We start from the raw sequence: 18,436 nt of genomic DNA on the forward strand, positions 1-18,436 counted from the left end.
AGGACATTTAGGGGAAGGTATTTTTCAGTACCTTGGGAATTGGGTGGAAATATTGTTGGATGTCAGTTCAAGTGTGCGATGACATCACCCCAGAACTCAATGTGCCCTCAGTGTAGCGTCTTGGCTGCAAGCCCCATCTGTGTAGAAAGATCTTCCTCAGAAACGTGCCTGAAGCGGCCCCCAGGAGAGCTGGGGGGGGCGGGGGGGGCGGGTGGGAGTTGGAGGGTGCTCTGTTATCTCTGGTGTCGCTCACTCTCTGGAACTCGTCTGAACTCTGTGATCTGCAAGTAGCCAGACTGAGTTCAGGCAGGTCAAGGGGGCAGTGGCTGAGATTATAAAAAGCCCTTTGTCATCTTTCTTTTGTGCTCCAAGAAAGAATGAAGGCGTGATCACTACAGACACTCAGTCCGAAGACTGAGATTATGTTGGGAAAGTCATTCCTCCAGGGACGTGAGGCAGGACTGATGCACCCCTGGGTGTGTCCCTCCTGGGGCTCTGACTCCCCTGCTTGCGGTCATCAGATACAGCTTAGCAAGCTGCCATTTGGCTCACTTGTCCCCGTCACCTGGGGTGGTCTGGCCATCAGGATTCTTCAGGGCTCCTTGGTGATTCCGAGTCTCATGGCCACCAGAACCCCTGCTGAGCCCTAAGTGTGGAATACAGATTTCCCAGAGAGACAGAATCAGAATTGAGGGGGCAGTGGAGCCCAGGAATTGTTTTGTGTTCAAAACTACAGGCTTGAGTCAGGTTTTCCCGCTGAAGGTCTTTTCTGTTGGAGGATCCAGTGCAAAGTTGGGTTTAGTTGTCACGTCTTTCGTTTTCTGGTCACTGTCGCCCTTAGTCTTTCCTGACTTTAGCTCCTCCAGGGAGTACTGATCAGGGACTTCGTGGCGCTCCCCTCAGAGTGTGTCTGGTGGCATCTCCTAATTGGATGGAGCGCATGTGTTTTGGCAAAAAGAGCACAGCCATCATACGAAGCCCCTGGTGTTGGTTGTTTTGTTCCTGTCGAGTCTCCCCACTTCATTGAGGTCCCTACTTCATGAAGGCAGCGTCTGCCAGGCTTCTCTGCTGTAAAGTCACTGTTTCCTTTGGTGATGAGTATGAATCATGAGGAAGATAGTTTGAGAGCATGCCGACACCTTGCTTAACATCCATTGTCTCCACAGAGACTGTGGTGTGCTTGTGGTGGTCTTTTATTCCCCTCATTTTCTATTTCTTCATTGGAATTCCTCTTTAAGAGAAATCTGCCCCTCCTTCCCTACTTTTGAACTTATATCAGTATGGCCCCAAGAATACTCTGCAGGTTATAACCCATCAGATTTTGTTGCTCAGGTTGTTCTGGGTGCTTTTTGGCTTTGGCTCCTGTGTTCCCTTAACACACCCCTACAGCTATGATTTTGAGCCCACGATTCCTACTTTCTTGCACCATGAGATGCCCTGACCCTGGACTTTGTACTGAAGGGCGGTATTTAGCAACCAGGATCTGGGCTCTCGTTTACTTGTTGCTTCTCATGTCCTTGGTTCTGGATCACAGAGAGAGTGAGGATGTTAAACACATGTTCTGGCCCAGACATAAGCATGTCTGTATGTGTGCCTCTGTCCATGGAGACTTCCGATGCCTGTCCAAGGGTTGGTGTTAGCCTTCTTTCTAGGAAGCTGTATTTTTAGAAGCCTCCCAGGTGTGATGATGACTCAGACTCCAGGATACGAATTTGTGGGTGCATATGGACCCGAAGGCTTTTGTGGCTTTGAGTACTTGGCACTGATAGACGGTCTTCAGCTGGGTAAATCGTCACTTCCCATCCTGGCTTAGTCGTCACTTCTTACTCTGAAAAGAATTTTTATGCTACTCTTAGCCCTTGTAACTAAGGGATCTCAACCTCTTAGGAGTGGACATCCCAGGTTCTTGTAGAGGAGTAGAAATAGGTCTGGTTTCACGGCTCGTGTTCATCGGAGAACCTGAGCACACCTGAGGGAAATGTGTGTTAATAAACATACAGACCATGCAAACAAATGACAGTTGCTCTAAATTTCACTAAAGCCAGATTTGTCCTAATCCTTGGTTTTCTTTTTGGTAAGTCAGTCTGCATCCTTTTTCTAAAGTGCAGCTCGCTTTCTAAAGCAGGTATTGTCTCTGTCAGATTTTATGAGGATAAACTCTTCAGGGTGGGGTTGTTGAGGATGTTGGGGTTGTGGACTTCAGGCCTCCACATGCTTGCCAGTTTAGCAGCTGTGAAATCAGTGAAGTGGTTGCAGTGAGTGACCTTCAAATCTCGCTGGGGTTGTTCATCTGCCTTGTTTCCCTCTGAACTTAACCAGGTACCGTGTGATGCAAGCGGAGTGCCTTTCAACTCGGATAGTAATGCTTTGGGACAGGTTGAAAATGTGAACTTGCTTTATCTGTGATATTAACTAAGCTTCTGTGAAGCCATGAGAGGAAGACAAATTAAGTTTAACCTGTCTTTCTCTAGACCTCCAAACTCCAAGAATATGTTCATTTGTTCCCATCTCAAAGCTGTAATTGCATCTGCAGAAGATTCCTGATGCTACTTCCTGACTTCTAGGCCAGTGAGTAAATGGAAAGAACTGCAGATAGTCTGGTGTTTGAAAAGAAATTGTGTCCTGCCAACATCTGGACTAAAGTGATGGTCATCACTGAGAATGCCGCATATGGCTTATAAAGAAACTTGCTAAGGTTGTGTGTCTTTTGTATGTGAAAGCGAGCCAGACAGTTTTCCTGCTTCATTTTCAGTTGCTTATAGTTATCAGTGGTGACCACCAAAACAGGTTAGCCACAAAGTTTTTTCCTTAGCCAGGAAATTTTAGGGTGAGAACATAATCCTTAAACATAGATTTACAATCATAACGTAAACAAATCTTTAAAGCCACTCCTAATAAAGAGCTTTGACATTCTTCCCATAGCATGGGCAGAACGGTGACCTCCTGAAAGCACTTATGAAGTTTTCTTGTGCGTAGCTCTGAACATTACGTACACTTGGTGGTGTTGTGCTTAGGAGCTTGTGGCCCCAGGATTCAGGAGCCTGGGCACCTGAGGCAGACACACCTGAGCTGTTGTCTGTGCTGTTGCTGTGTCATGGTTTGACTTCAGGTACGTTGGCTATTTTTTTCTGAGCCCCACTTCTTGCTGGTAGAACGCATGTAACACTGCCTGACCTGCCCGTGAGAGCTCAGCGAGAGGAGGTGTGTGAAGTGGCGTTTGGGAGGGTAAATGTCAGTGTGCCTCCCCTTTACCCGATCGCTTCCCCCACGGCCAACATGAGGAAGAATACCGAATTGTAGCTTATGTTATGTGTGGTTTCTCAAGGATGTGTATAGTTCAGAACGTTAGGGCATGAACAAATGAAGAATTTGAATTTTCACCAGTGTAAGTGAATTGAAGTAACTCACGCATATGAATGAAAATCCTAACTCATGAAACGGTTAAATTATTACCACTTTGTAAAATGATTTATGGAGGGATTTATTTTATTAGCAGACTCCCCTGGGTGCACCAATGGTATCTTTAAAACAATATCACTCCTAAGTATTTATCCAAGGGAAGCGAAATTATGTCCATACCAAAGCCTGTTCACAGTTCTAGAAGCTTCATTGTTCATAGTCTCCCCAGACTGGAAACAACCCAGAGTTTCCCAGTTGGTGGATGGATAGACAAACTTTAAGACATCCTTACAGTGGGACGCTACTCAACAACAGCAAAGAGTGAACTGTGGATACCTGCAAGAACGTCAGTCAGTCTCAATAAACGATGCTAAATGGAAGGAGCTGTAGTCCGAAGGGCACGTACTCAGTGGCTCCATCCATGAAACATTCTGGAAAAGCCAAGATTATAGGGACAAAGAACAGGTCAGTGGTTTGCTTGGGGGAGGGGGTCAAAGGATGGGCTACGAAAGGGCGTGGGGGCATTTGAGGCAGCAGTGTAGGTCTGTGTCTTGATTTTCTTGATTGTAGTGAATTTTCATGGTTGCATGGTTAAAGTTGTATACTCTGAAAGGGTTAATTTTACTCCTTGCAAAGTACACCTCACTTTTTAAATCTATTTTGAATAGTTCAAAGTACAGCTATATTTCATAGCAGAGTTGGCATAAACATTTAGCTGTTTTTCATGTATTGATAGGTATAACCATTACACAAGGGTTGACTAATATCTTTCATGATTAATTATAAACAGAATCTTAAACTCAGCACATATCTTAATGATTTTACTTCCACACTTCTCTCTCAACTCTGGTGACATTCTGATCTCTCACCTCAGGGACAGGTAGATGAGAGCTGGCCATATTGCACCCGTGACAGGAAGAGTGAGAACGAGTTGCCAGAAAGCTTCGTTGCTTTGCGGTTTGAGGAGTAAAGGGGAAAGCGGTGACGTGACGAGAGAGACGCAGGAGTGAGAAGCGTTCCGTTTCTGGAGCTGCTGGTGTGAAGCACATTCGGTTGGGGGGAGGTGTGAAGGTTGAGGAAAGTCCTCGGGGCCTCCTTGTCCTCATGTGCTGCTTGCCACTAATTTTGTTACGTGAAGTCTAAGGATAGGTGTCAGATTGAGCCTGTAGTTCCCCTTGTGTGTGCTCAGTCGCTCAGTGGTGTCTGACTCTTTGTGACCCCATGGACTGTAGCCCACCAGGCTCCTCTGTCCGTGGGATTCGCCAGGCAAGAACACCGGAGTAGGTTGCCACTTCCTTCTCCAGGGGATCTTAGCTCCCCTAGCTCTGCTGGCAGTTTTCTTGAAGGAAATGAATGCCCCGGGTACATTGCTGAGCCTCAGGAAAATGAAACTACCGTGGCCGGCCATTCACCGTGACGGCTGCGCCTTGTGGTGTTGGGCGCTTTCCTGTAAATGGTCTGTCTGCTAGAAAACGACGAACTAAGTGTGTCCTTTGTCATCTGCTTTCTGTGACCGTCTTGCGCAGTGCCCGACTTAGCCCAGGCTGTGGGCTGGGTGCTCTGCTCTGGGACCTGCAGACCTGCACGGATGTGCTTTGTTCTCATGGAGGTATTTTTAGATTCACCCGTCGGAGGCGGGTGTCATTCTTAACTGTCACCTACACAGACTAGATTTATGCAGGCTTTTTCTCTGAGATCTTCAGCAGCATTGGGAGAAAAGTGTTGATTTCTAAATATCTGAGCATGGCTTGTGGAACAATGGGTTGGCCTCCACTGTTGGCATCTTTAAAGAATATATGCATGTGTTAAATATGTACACAGTTACAAATACACAGTGTCTTCCCTGCCTCTCTGGTTTCTCTCGTTAGTTGTAGCACGTGGTGTGTGCTCTTCCTCCCTCCCTCTGCTCTTCTGGTCACCAGACCTCACCATCAACTGTCCATCGCTCCATCCATTCTTTGATCCAAAAATACTTATTAAGGACCTCCTGCTGTGAGCCACCGTGCCACGCTCTGGGGCAGTGGTGAAGTGGCAACACTTCTCTTGGTCAGAGCTGAGGGTCTGAAGGTGGGCTGAACAGTGAACTTGTGGGCAGAGCTTGCCGGCCGTGAGGGGAAGGACAGGTGCCCTGGACCCGCCTGGCCTCATGCCGCCTCCTACATCCTTCCTGACCATTCTCATCCAACTCCTTTGTTTCTTCTTTTCCACTGTGCTCTGGGTGTTCACATTCTGTTGTGGACAGGCTTTATTTGTCCCCATCTCCTTCTCATCCAAGAAGCCTAAAACATCTTGCTCCTCAAATAAAATATTAGATTAACAGCCAGAGTAGTTGATGGATTGAGAAGAAACTTGGTGTTGGATTTTGAAGGGTTGTCTTGAAAGTTACTGGGCTGCTGATGAGGGTTGAGGGTGGGGAATTGATGGGTTTTGAAGATGGAATAGATGACACTTAGGTCCTTCCTTTATGGGGCTTCCCCAGTGGCGCAGAGGTTAAAGCGTCTGCCTCCAGTGCGGGAGACCCGGGTTCAATCCCTGGGTCTGGAAGATCCCCTGGAGAAGGAAATGGCAACCCACTCCAATGTTCTCGCCTGGAGAATCCCATGGACAGAGGAGCTTGGTAGGCTACAGTCCATGGGGTCACAAAGAGTCGGACACGACTGAGTGACTTCACTTTCACTTTATTATTTTTTTCCCCCATGGTGGTTTTTTTTTTTTTTAACTTTTATTTTTACTTTATTTTGCTTTACAATACTGTATTGGTTTTGCCATACATTGACATGAATCGGCCACGGGTGTACATGAGTTCCCAATCCTGTACCCCCCTCCCACCTCCCCCGCATATCATCTCTCTGGATCATCCCTGTGCACCAGCCCCAAGCATCCTGTATCTTGTATCGAACACAGAGCTGGAGCAAACAGTTGATAAAACGTAGGCCTCCCCTCAGGAAAGAGCATGTATTGCTATGGTGGCAAAGTGTCTTCCCCTATTTGAACCTTACTCAGCCCAAGATAATCTTCATCTACTTTGTAGATAGTGTGGTGAACTCATAGAGAAGTGAGCCCAGCAAGCAGAAATCTGTGCTTCCAAACTTCCTTAAAGAAAGTGTGTTGTGACAGGTTCAAAACCTCGATTTATCAACTAACCAGCCTTCATGGCTAAGCTTAAGGCAGTTTCCTGTCCTTTCATTAAAGAAAAAGTCTGAGTCATTCAGTAGAAACTTTCACTGGGTTACAGTGGGGATGTTTTCTTGCTAATTTTCTTCCCAGGGTGTTTTCTGGGGGTGGGGGGAGATGATAGAGGGCTCAGGGTGGCTTTATCAAGTTAGCGTTGGTGCCAGCCTGTCTGTATGTCTTTTGTGGACGGACATTAGAAATGGACTCTGAACAAGTCAAGGAAACAAAGAAAACTGCGACCATTGGTCATTCAGAGAGATGATAGAAGGGCAGGCAGGAGCCAAGGCTGTGGACCCCTGTGTCATAATCTGGTGGCCCCCCAGGTCAGTGCTCAGGGGGCTCACCCTGCCATTGCTGGTGGCTTGGCTTCACCCATACTTCAGGAATATCTGTTAAGCCCAGTTTGAGTCAGGTGTCTCCCCAATGCGTCAGCCAGCTGATGCCAACCAAGGCCTGAGTCCCTTGTTATAGGATGAGAGATGAGAGCGTTGTGATGCCCGAGCCCTGCTGTATTACCTTCTGAGCTCACTACTGCATCGTGTATCGGTTCAATTCCAAAAGAGAATACTGATTGGAAAATTCTGTCTTCTGACATATCCCAAAGGTTGATTTGAGTAGTGTGTGGTGAGTTGTGATTAGGGAATGAACCCCTAGGAAAGCAGTCTGCCCAGGCCTGGTTTTTTATACATGATTTTTGACAGAGCCACAGCTGCAAGTCCTAGACTTCCAAGTCCTATAAGATGATCGGGTCAGCTGTTTTCATTTATGTTCTCTGAAATGTATGCAGTTCTCTGAAATGTATGCAGTTCAGAGTTTGTGGAGTCTGGATCCAACCTTGAGGTGATAGGTGTGCCTGGAGGACAGTACAGACTGTAGCCCAGAGCAGCCTGGTTTCCTGAACATGCCTCATCGGGTTGGGAGGAGAAAGCGCCTGGCGTGGGTACTGGAAGACGCTAGAAATCACAGGTCCTTAGGGGCCCACTTCCAGTTTTATGTCTGCACTGGGACTTAGGAGTCTGCGTTCTGTCCTCCATAACTTGAGTCTGTTGCAGATGGTCCAAGGACCACTCCTGGGGAAGCCCTGAGCTGCAGTGTGGTCCTTGGAGATACGAGGCTGGGACCTGGCTGCCTTCAGATGGTGAAAGTGATGGGGTTGCTCCTTTTTAGAAAAACAGCTGACAGGCTCATAACCTACAGGAAATTGACTAGAACCCCGAAAGAATACTGAGGCCCAAAGAATACCTCACCCTTCCTAAATCCGCCCCTCCAGAAGGACCCTTCCACGTTCAGACACCAGGCCCAGGAAGAGTCCAGAGCCCTGTCTTTAGCACCCGAGGGGCTCAGTGTCCAGGGAGTCCTTTCAATGAGGCCGATTTGGGAAGCAGCAAGAGTAGGCGTGGCGTTTTTATCAGAGGGACTGCCCTGCATGGAGCTCTGCTTGCCTTACCTGGCTCATCTTCATAATCAGTTATGAAATTTTATTTAAGAAGAAACTTTGCATTTTCAAAAACCGCTTAGTGTGATTTTGAGCCAATGTAATAAGTAAAATTCTTGAAGTTCAACCGTGCTAGGAAGATCCCCACCAAGTCTGTCCTTTCTGCTTCCCTCTAAGTTGGTTTGTTCATTCACTTAAACAGTGTTGGCTGAATCCCAGTGAGGTGCCAGAAGTGTTTCTAGCCCTGCCTGGAGTTTGTAGTGTGCTCCTCCCCGACAGCTGCCCTGCCTGGGGTCTGTTGCCTCTGTGTCTCCTGCTCAAATGGGCCATAGGAGCTTCCGAGGGGTCTCTGCCTCTATTTCATCCTCCCTCCCCACGCATTGATCCTGGCCGGCCCATGCCCAAGGGCGGGTCCGAGGCCTTGCATCACCTCCCCTTCGCCTCAGGCTCCCCACACTCTCCCGGTCACTGTCCCCGGGAACCCCCTTGCTTGGCCTGGTAAACCCCGACGATATTTTCACCCTGAAAACAAGTACGTTCTGCCTCCAGAAGCCGTTCCTTACTCTCCCCTGCAGGTTTTCCTTCTTCCTTGTCTCATCTTCCTCAGTCACCAGGACAGCGTGATCACAAGGTCTTTTGTAAATGAAGACAGTGTTTATGCCGCTTTCTCCTGCTGGACCCAAGATTCTGGGGGAACGAGCGCAGGACTTCTGCCACAGGGTCTCACTCTGGTGCCTGGCATGAAGCTGGTCTTGGTTTTGTCTAGCTGTATGAGAGTCTTCCCAGACACAGCCCAGGACGGTGGCCGTTTTGCTGGGCAAGTTACAAGTCCTCTATTATGCTGCCCTTGAAGGCGTCACTCATCCTGCGTGACGGCTCTTAGTCTGTGAGGGACCTCCCCGCATGAGGCTCTCGTGGCCCTCCTTTTCCATCATAACGGAGAGTCGTCCGGACCACTTGGTGTGTGCAGGCGGTGTGCCGGGGACCCTGGGTTTTGATCTGTGGACTTGCACATGGGGCCTCGTGGTTCTGGTTGGGGGTGTGGAGGAGCCCCCTGCCCTTTGGGGCCCTGGTTGACCCAGTGCTCTGGACGGGATGCTGGGGGCCGTGCATAGGCGGGGATGCTTAGGTGTCCTTTCCTCGTGGATTTGGGGTTCCAGGAGGCCAGAGGGGCTCATAGATTGTCTGCTCTGGGGGGCCCTGGATCTGAGGGGCTCTCCTCATTGAGGGCAGGGCCTTTCCTCATACTGCTGTTTCCTGCTCTGAGTTTATAAAGTAAGAATTAAAGGCAGCTACTGTAAAGTAAGAAAAAGCCACTGGCAGTCTGCTCTGATGGGGAAAGAGGCAAAACAGAGAGGTGTCAAGTGAGGTGCTGCCTTGAGTCTCAGTGGGACCCTGTCCTAAGCATCTGCTGGCCCCAGGCGGTATCCTGACTCAGTTTAGCTCCTGAAGGACAGCACATCCCCTGGGTGCTTGGGCCCCTGTCCTCTCAGGCTTGGAAAATGCTGCAGCAGACACCTCTCATCTCCCACCTTCAGGGAAGTGACGTTCCTGCAGGCTGGGGTTCCCTCCAGGTCCACGTATGGACCCCTTGGAGGACTCGGGGATCCTTGGACAGCTGTAGGGACTGCAGAGCAGCCCTCAGATGTTGGGAGAGCTGCAGGGTGGGGGAGGCAGGCAGCACTGTCTGGCTCAGCCTTCACTTAGGAGTCTGCCCTGGGAGACCCAGATCCCCTTGGAGGTTGAGTGAAGTGTGTTTGAGAACATTCTTGAGAGATGTCAAGTGCAGAATGCAAGCTTGGTTGCCTGGAGCATAGGTAGAAGCCGGACCAGACAAGGTCACAGTATGTTGGTGTTTGTTTCCTAAAGTTTCTAGAAGGTTCTGTCCCCTCTTAGCACATTCCTCATGTCTGTGAGCAGAGGTTGCAATGTTGAGGGTAAGTTCTCTGATAAAAGCTGTTCTCTGTCCCTCACAGTCTCCCAGGATGTACACTTCCTAACCTGAGGGAGTTCAGCAGCCGGCGGGTGGTCAACCCTGTGGGTGGACAGGAGGGCCAGTGTGGCTCTGGACTCTGTAATCACTTCTTATTTGTGGGGTCAAGTAGCATTGCATGAAAATAATACTCCCATTGTGGAAAGCAAGAAATCTGGGGGTTTTGTCAAGGCATTTATCATCAGTGACAGACAACGGTTCTGTCATTTAGAGATGCTATTGAAGACATAGGCCCCAGAATCAGATTGAGTTTGGTTATCAGCTTTATGATGAAGTGCAGCAACCTTGGACATTGCTGAGCCTCCTTGCCTCCTGTGATACCAAAGTCCTGGGTGGTTGTGAAGATTACATGAGATAACATCCAGGTTAACACAGCACCTGACATGTGATAGACATGTAACAACTGCAGTTGTGTTTGTTAGTGGTAATAACTAGTTGTTGTCCAGTTGATAAGTTGTATCCAGCTCTTTGTGACCCCATGGACTGCAGCACTTCAGGCTTCGTTGTCCTTGACTATCTCCCAGAGCTTGCTCAGATTTATGTCCCATCGAGTCGGGTGATGTCATCCAGCCTTCTCATCCTCTGTCACACCTTTCTCCTTCTGCCCTCGATCTTTTGCAGCATCAGGGTCTTTTCCGGTGAGTTGGCTCTTTGCATCAGGTGGCTGAAGTATTGAAGCTTCAACTTCAACTAGTAGTACCAGCTAACTAATATAGTACCCGGCATTATGAAGGCAACCATTATTGGGCTTCCCTGGTGACTCAGATGGTAAAGAGTTCGCCTGCAATGTGAGAGACCCAGGTTCAATCCCTTGGTGGGGATGATCCCCTGGAGAAGGGAACGGATACCCACTCCAGTATTCTGGCCTGGAGAATTCCATGGACTGTATAGTCCATGGGGTCACAAAGAGTCGGACACAACTGAGTGACTTTCACTTCACTTCACTTAAAACTTATAATACAGATTTTTATTATATATGAGTGGTTTACAGTGTATCCATTTTTGTATTGATAACAATTTAGAAATCATAATATTTTAACAGCTACCTGTATCTCTGAGGTTACTCTTCTTAATAAATGTGATTTTTGATTGAACATGTCACTTTTAAATAGTTTGGGGCTAGTTTTTATCAGAGGGGATTTGGATTTGAACCACCTACTGATCCATTCCTGTTTATAAGTCTCTACTGCATATCATGATGGTTGACTTTAGTTTCTCTGATGCTCAGGAAAAGCTGCTCAGCAAATCTTTAAACTTTTGGTAAATGATTGAATCTGGAAACCTCCCAGCTATTATTCCAGATGCTAGTGTATGTTTACTTTAAAATCTTTGATAAGGAGAGTCTGATAATGAGATAACGTCATGTGATTTGGTCTGTTGAGTTTTATGTGTGAAGGGCCATTTGGCCTCTGTTAAGTGTCTCAGTTGGTTACCGTCTGCTGATTTCTAACCATTTTCGGTTAGTGATCTGTCAGCGCTTCCTTCCCTGTCTCGGGAGCCCCCGACATGTAAGCCAGCCCGTGGGCAATGTGCTGCTACCTGGCCCCCAAAGCACTGCACACTGCGTGGACTGAACATCAGTCAGGCCTGTCTGTGCCTGCCCTAGTGTTTACTTTTGGATCTTCCATTTAAGGAAAGTAAATTCTTTAGTTAGTTATAAAAATGAAAGTAAACCCGGTCATTTCGCTTATTTTAAGGACTAAGAATGCTTAGCTCAGAAGAGCTGAGCCCTGGTTGTGGTTGTGCAGTGAACTCCCTGGTGTGTGAAGGGGTCCATTAGAGGAGGGTGGGGCGTGGCTCCTGTGGACACAGCAGCCAGGGCCATCTGTCTGTGGTGTGCCTCCTGGGGAAAGGGGTGTGAGTCTCTGTCCACTGGAAGCATCCAGGATTGGAAAGGCGTCTAGCGTGTGATGCTGCAGAAGATACTTGAGTCGCTGGCAGCTAAGGCTGCTGTAACAAAAGTCCATAGACTGGGTAGTTTAAACAACAGGGATTTATTTCTCCTGGTTTTGAAGGCTGGGAAGTCCAAGATCAAGGTGCTGGCCAACTCTATTGCTGATGAGGGCTTCTTGCTGGCTTGCCGGAGTTCTCTGCAGCCTGCGTGGGGGGCCCTTATCCCCCTGCGGTGGCACCAGGCCTCCCTTGCTCTGTTTTCCCAGCCTCATAATATGGATGGGGTTGTTTTATATCTGCTGAGAGAGAACCAACCGTTTGACAGCCTGCATTTTTCTGCATTTAGCAACTGGCGTTTACACAATAGACTTTCCTGTACAGCAGCCCATCCTTTACCCATGGTAATTAAAACCATCCTGAATAGACATAGTTGCGTTTAATTACGGGCTCTGTCCTCTAGCTGATGCAAGCTTATTACACATTTAGTTTATAATGCGGTCATTTATGTCTGAATGTAGATGCTCAAGTCATCATTTTTCAGCTTCTTTAAGAAGAGGGCTGTATGATTTGTTATGAATTCTTTTTAGATTTGTAACACAACTCATTTTAAAATTGCTACTGTCAGGCATAATACAAAGATTGATCATGTGGGTGCTGTTGGTTTAACATATGTGCTATGACAGGCCAAGAGGGTGTTGGTGAACATGTATCACCTACAGAATATGAAAATTCTGATGCTCTGTTAGAACTAAAAGAGAGTGAAAAGATGAAGTGCTTAAGACTAAACTTTATTTCACTTCTGTTTTTGGAGAGATTCTTAACGTATAAAGATTGTGCACCATGACCCCAAAAATAAGGAACAAAAATACATTTATTCACTCTAAATATAAATCAGGTGTAGTGCTCTTTTATATCACAAAATTTAATTTTCTGCATCATTAGCCATTAGGGAAATGCAAATTGAAACCAGTATCACTACACACCTGTCATCAGGGCTGTCATAAAAAGTAGTAAGAATGCCAAGTGCTGGCAGGGACTCAGAGACGACAGTGCATCTCTCAGACACGGCTGGTGGAAGTGGACAACGGGCCAGCAGCTCTGGTGGCTGCGTCTGTAAAAACTAAGTAGTCCCATACAAACTGCGTCTGTAAAAACTAAGTAGTCCTATTCAAACCAGCACTCACGTTTCCTGGGCATTTTCCCCAGTCAGCTGAGAACTGATTTTCACACAGAAACCCATAGAGGAATGTTTAAAGCAGTTTTCTTTGTGATAACTCAAAATCTGAAATAGCTCAGCTGTTCCTCAGCCAGTGAATGGGTGAACTGCGGTATATCCACTCCATGAAATACTCAGCATCAGTAGAGAGGAACAAGCTGTTGGTGCATGCACCAACCTGGATGAGTCTCCATAGAATTTTGAGCGAGAAAAGGCAGTCTCCAAATGTTAGGTACTGTGTGATTCTGTACCCTCCTAAAAAATGGCAAAAATCTCAGCAATGAAGAGTAGATCAGGGGTTGCCAGGGATTCAGGAGGGAGAGCCGACAGAGGGAAAGCAGGTGTGTGTGACCATAAAAGGCCCACAGGACAAACTTTTGTCATAATGGAATGTTCTCAGTCTTAACTGAGTCACTGCTGCTGCCAAGTCACGTCAGTCGTGTCCGACTCTGTGCAACCCCATAGACGGCAGCCCACCAGGCTCCCCCGTCCCTGGGATTCTCCAGGCAAGAACACCGGGGTGGGTTGCCATTTCCTTCTCCAGTGAGTGAAAGTGAAGTCGCTCAGTTGTACTCGACTTTTAGCGACCCCATGGACTGCAACCTACCAGGATACTATCAACGCCCAGTTATGATAACTGAACTGGAACTTTGCCAGATGTTACCACTGGGGGAAGCTGGTAAAGAATACATGGTATCTCTTCGTATTACTTCTGAGAACTGCATATGTGTGAATCCACAGTTATCACAACCTAAAAAGATCAGTGTTTAAAAAATATGTGATGATATATTCTGATAACACACTATTTCCACTGCACATATGTTTCTTACTTTTTTATTCTCTTTTGAGTGATGGTTTGTCCATTCCCTTATTCATTCAAGAAATCATTATCCAGCACTTGATACGTGCTTTGTTTGGCCTTACTATCGAGTTAGTTTATCCTGAACTGAAATCATACCAACTTGTCACTGTTGTAGAGCTCACCTCGTAAAGGACGCCCACCACTGCATTCTGTTGTCAGTGGTAAGTTCCCCAGCTGGTTACATCCCCACAGCCAGCTGTTTCTGTAGGTGCAACCTGGGGACTTGCTGGCACCAGCTTTAAAATACTCAAGGCATTTTCCAGGTGACGCTATTGTGGCTTGGCTCTGTGACGTGGAAATAGGCCTTGATAGCTATGCACGAGAGCGGGAAGGAGTGTTTGAGCGGGGTCCGGCGCCAGCTCTCCTGTGAAGAGCAGTGAGCGTCTCTGCGGCACGGGCGCTGGGGAGCCCTGGGCTCGTGCGGGCAGAGTGTGTGTTGATCTAGTTCAGCCTTGGACTTTCCTACAGTTAGACTGTGCTCTCTGGGAACTTTTCTGAACCTGTAACTTTGATCTCAATATCAAAGGTTTTGATCTGGGTTTAGAGAGGCAGCCGTGCTGATGGTGAATCCTCTGCAGGAGAGCCCGTTGGGTCTCTGCTTCTGTGGAAGTTGAGGCGGGGAGGGTCTCTTGTCAGGGTTGTGTTCCTCTCCTCAGGAAGGTGTTTTCCTTGGTTGTGCTTCGACACTCCACTAGGAGAGCCAGCGTCTAATGGATGAACTGTGGTTGTGTGGGTCACTGGAAATGAAATTTGACAACCTTAGTACTAAAGAGGGGCTAACGGAAGAGCCGGGGGCACGGGCCCCCATCCTTTGGTCAGATGAAATGGTTGGGGGCCCTGCGCCCCAGGCAGGTACCTTCGCCTTTTTCACCCTTCCTGGAGGACACTCTGCAGTCTGGTGGTCCTGATTTAAATAGTGAATTGTCGTTAAGGAACAGGATTAAACATTTTTTCTGGGCTTTGAACTTTGTAGGATGTGAACGTGTGTTCTAGTGAGCTGTGCTGAAGCTCTGAAGGGTTTGTTATAAATCGGTTCAGCTCAGCCTTGCTCACCAGTTGTTTAATCTAGCGTGTCTTTGAACCATAGTCTTGATTCTGTAGAAACCCATCTCTCACTCACACAGGAGCTTCCTCTTGGGGGTGATCTTCACTCACTGTTCTGCATGGCTTCTTCCTCAGTGGGTGCATTTTACGCAGGACCCAGCTGTCTCGGGCAGGAGGGCTGAATGGCGTCGGGGTTCTTTGGCGGTTCCTGCAGGTTCTGTACTTTGGGGGGAAGCACCTCGTGGTAGCAGGCTTGATCTGAGATGCTGAGAGAGGAAAGGGGGCTTCTGCACGCCCAGCTGGGCCACCTCTCAGTTCCATGGAGGACGGGCTGGGGCTGCCTGTGCGTGGACGTGTGTAGCTACCATGTCAGCGGACACGGAGGGGCAAGCGTCACAGGGTGGATAATAGTCTGGGGGACACGTGAGCCACGTGGTCACTGTAGCTTTTTCTCTGCTGTTGACATTAGATCCACAAACTCGGTGCTAACATCTCATCCAATTTGTTCTGTCTCTTTTAGTCTCAAACCATGAATTATGTGGGGCAGCTGGCGGGGCAGGTGATCGTCACAGTGAAGGAGCTCTACAAGGGTATCAACCAGGCCACGCTGTCCGGCTGCATCGACGTGGTGGTTGTGCGACAGCAGGATGGCTCCTTCCAGTGCTCGCCCTTCCACGTGCGCTTCGGGAAGCTGGGGGTCCTGAGGTCCAAGGAGAAGGTGGTGAGTGCCGTCCCGTGCGCTCTGTCCCCTGGGCGGTGGGGCGCAGCAGGGTCAGCCCTGCCCGTGAGCTCCCAGGACCTCCCTGCTTCTGTTTTGAGAACCTCTCTGCTGTTGACGACAGCGGTGTGGGCAGTCCACCCTTCATACTGCTTTTGAGTTTGCTTCTGAATCCACAAAGCCTCAGAGGAAGTCTTGGGGGGAAAAGAGGTGAAAATCATTTTAATAATCCTGTGTGTTGCAACTTAGAAAACCCAAACATAAACTAGAGTTATAAATGGGGAAGTTAGGTGTATTTAGAAAAGTGCCTTTACCTTATACAGCACTTTAAAATATTTAGTGTTATGCCTATAGACCAACTGGATAGAGTAGGTTGGTATGCTCAGGAGTATATTTATTTAAATGAAATTAATGCCAAAGTTCTATATTTGTTTTTGCAAAGCTGTAAAATCTTGTTGTAAATACCAGGACTTTTTCACAAATCTGACTGAAGTGAAAGTCCACAGGCTTTTATTATTTTAGGGATAATTTCTTTCAAAAAGAAGATGTTGGTTTTCTTTTCTCTCTCTTTTTTTTTTTTAAACATGCTTCTCCCTTCAGGAGCACTTGGGAAGTCTGTTAGTGTATCTGATTGATGTCGATCATGTTAGAAAAAGCTGAGCTAAGAGTAAGCTTCTCAGGTACATAGTAGTGATTTTCTTTCTACTCCTGTCCCATGTTGTCTCCCTAAACAGCATAGGAGATTCTGTCAGGATTTTCAACCCCAGTGAAAGATCCATAGAAGTACATGTCCGAGGACCACTGTCCTAAGTTGCAGACATCTCTTTTTTTCAGATTTTGGCTAATCACACAGCTGATCTTACTCTTTAAAACAGAAACTTCCCTCTGTCTTAAATGAACTTACATTATTTTGAAAGAGCCTGGAGAAGCAGGGTGGCAGGGCTTATGTGGCCCGGCCTCTGTTCAGAGTCCCCGTTTAGAACATGCAAGCAGCGGCGACGTCCTGAGGGACTAGGAAACTGCCCAGTGCAGGCGTGTTTGGCCATAGGTGAGCGTCCCTGGAATTTTTTCTTACTTTCTGGTAATGCTAGTCTTGTGTGCTTTCAGACCATCGGCTTTGGGAGAATTAGCAACCGTTCCTGCACTGGAATTTCCCGGTAGTTGTGCAAGGGTCTGTTTGTAAAATGACTCATAAGGCTTCCCGCCCTCCACTTCCCCTCTGTGATCTGGGTTTTTGGTCAGACGATTGGATAAGTCATCTGGCCTCCGAACTGGAACCTGCAGGCTGATGTATGTACACCTCTGTGCATCTGTAAGTGTGACTGGGCGGACAGTGGCTCTCTTCCTGCATGCTCTATGCCTCTAAGATAGTAATGCAGTTTCCGTATGCAGCTGCACACATCATAGTGCTATAGAAATAGCTCATCAAGCTTGTAATAGAAGTCTATCCATGAGGCCCAGGAAAAGAGAAAAGTTCTTTCCCATTCCTTCCCTTGGCAACCCAGAGACCCAAAGGATATATTTGGGAGGAAATTTGGCTGTTGGACCAAAGCATAGCATTCCTGGGACAGTCAAACCAAAGCCATGTCTGCCTTGAGACACTGGCAGTTTGGAGACATTGTGCTGTTTTATATTTTAGGTCGTTTTGGATTAGGGAAAGCTGTCTATTGATTTTATTTTATTTTAGATTATTTGGCTGTGCTGGGTCTTAGTTATGACATGTGATCCTTGACTAGGGATCCAACCTGTGGCCCCTGCATTGGGAGTGGGGAGTCTTAGCCACTGAACCACCAGGGAAGTTGATTTTCAATTAAAAACCCAATTTTCAAGTATGGGGACACCTATGAAGTGAACTTGAGACCCTAACCACCTGAAAACCTCTGGTTTTAAGGGAAGAGGCAGTGTAGTGATTTTCCCACTGCCGTCGCCGTGTTCTTTGCTTGAGAGAACACAGTACTCCCTGTAGTTTTCATAATTCAGGAGTTTACTTTCAGAAGATAAAGATATACTTGATATTTTGAAATATTAATTTTGTTGGTTTAACACAAAACTGATGATTTAATTGCTTATCAAAGGTAAATAACCCCGTTAGACAGGACAGTTTCCATCATAGATGACAAAAGTCTACCTCACACTAGCTTAGGCAAAAAAGGAATTAAATTGGCCTGTATAACTGAAGTCCAGGAGGATCTGATACGCTCAGGGCTTTACTTAGAGCTGCTGAATGTGTTACCAGAATCATCTCCCCTCGCCTTTCAGCTCTGCTCCCTTTCTGTCTGTCTGTCTAATGCACAGCGGCTGCCACACATGCAGGCTGACTTCCATTGACTCAGCAGCCGCAGCGGGAAGACAGCCTCTCCTTTCTGCAAAAGTACCAGAGTTGTCTCCCTGTCAGACTTGGTTACATACATCTCGGGGACCAGTCACCATAGCTGGGGGTGAAATATATTGATTGGCCTGGCTGGAGCAGCAGCCCCTCCTCTGCTCTCTATAGCCACTGGAAATAGATGGTCTGAAATAGAGGAGATTGGATCTCCAAAGGGAACAGAGATACACCCACCCAAAGAGTGGCCAAAACACGCGCCTGCTACTGCCAGCATCTCCCAGAATTAGTTCTGTTTCAACATCTGTCATATGTGTTGAGCAAAAGGCACAGTGTAGGAAATATGACCATATGGAAACAAGTGTTTTAGAAACCAGTT

General features: G+C 47.4%; 1 protein-coding gene across 2 annotated transcripts in view; it reads left to right on the top strand.

The window, feature by feature from the left end:
* Window positions 1-18,436, top strand: part of LPIN2 (lipin 2) — a 53,627-nt gene that overhangs the window by 3,963 nt on the left and 31,228 nt on the right. Inside the window, exons 1-2 of one of the 2 annotated variants that reach the window (XM_040264682.1) lie at window positions 3,664-3,864; window positions 15,537-15,737. In XM_040264682.1, the coding sequence (XP_040120616.1) occupies window positions 15,546-15,737 (192 nt within the window). In that variant the 5' untranslated portion in view covers window positions 3,664-3,864; window positions 15,537-15,545. Of the gene's footprint in view, window positions 1-3,663; window positions 3,865-15,536; window positions 15,738-18,436 lie in introns of those variants that run through there. The other variant, XM_040264681.1, reaches the window with a different exon arrangement.

The sequence above is a fragment of the Oryx dammah genome, unplaced genomic scaffold (genome assembly GCF_014754425.2).
Source record: "Oryx dammah isolate SB20612 unplaced genomic scaffold, SCBI_Odam_1.1 HiC_scaffold_22, whole genome shotgun sequence".
NCBI lineage: Eukaryota > Metazoa > Chordata > Mammalia > Artiodactyla > Bovidae > Oryx > Oryx dammah.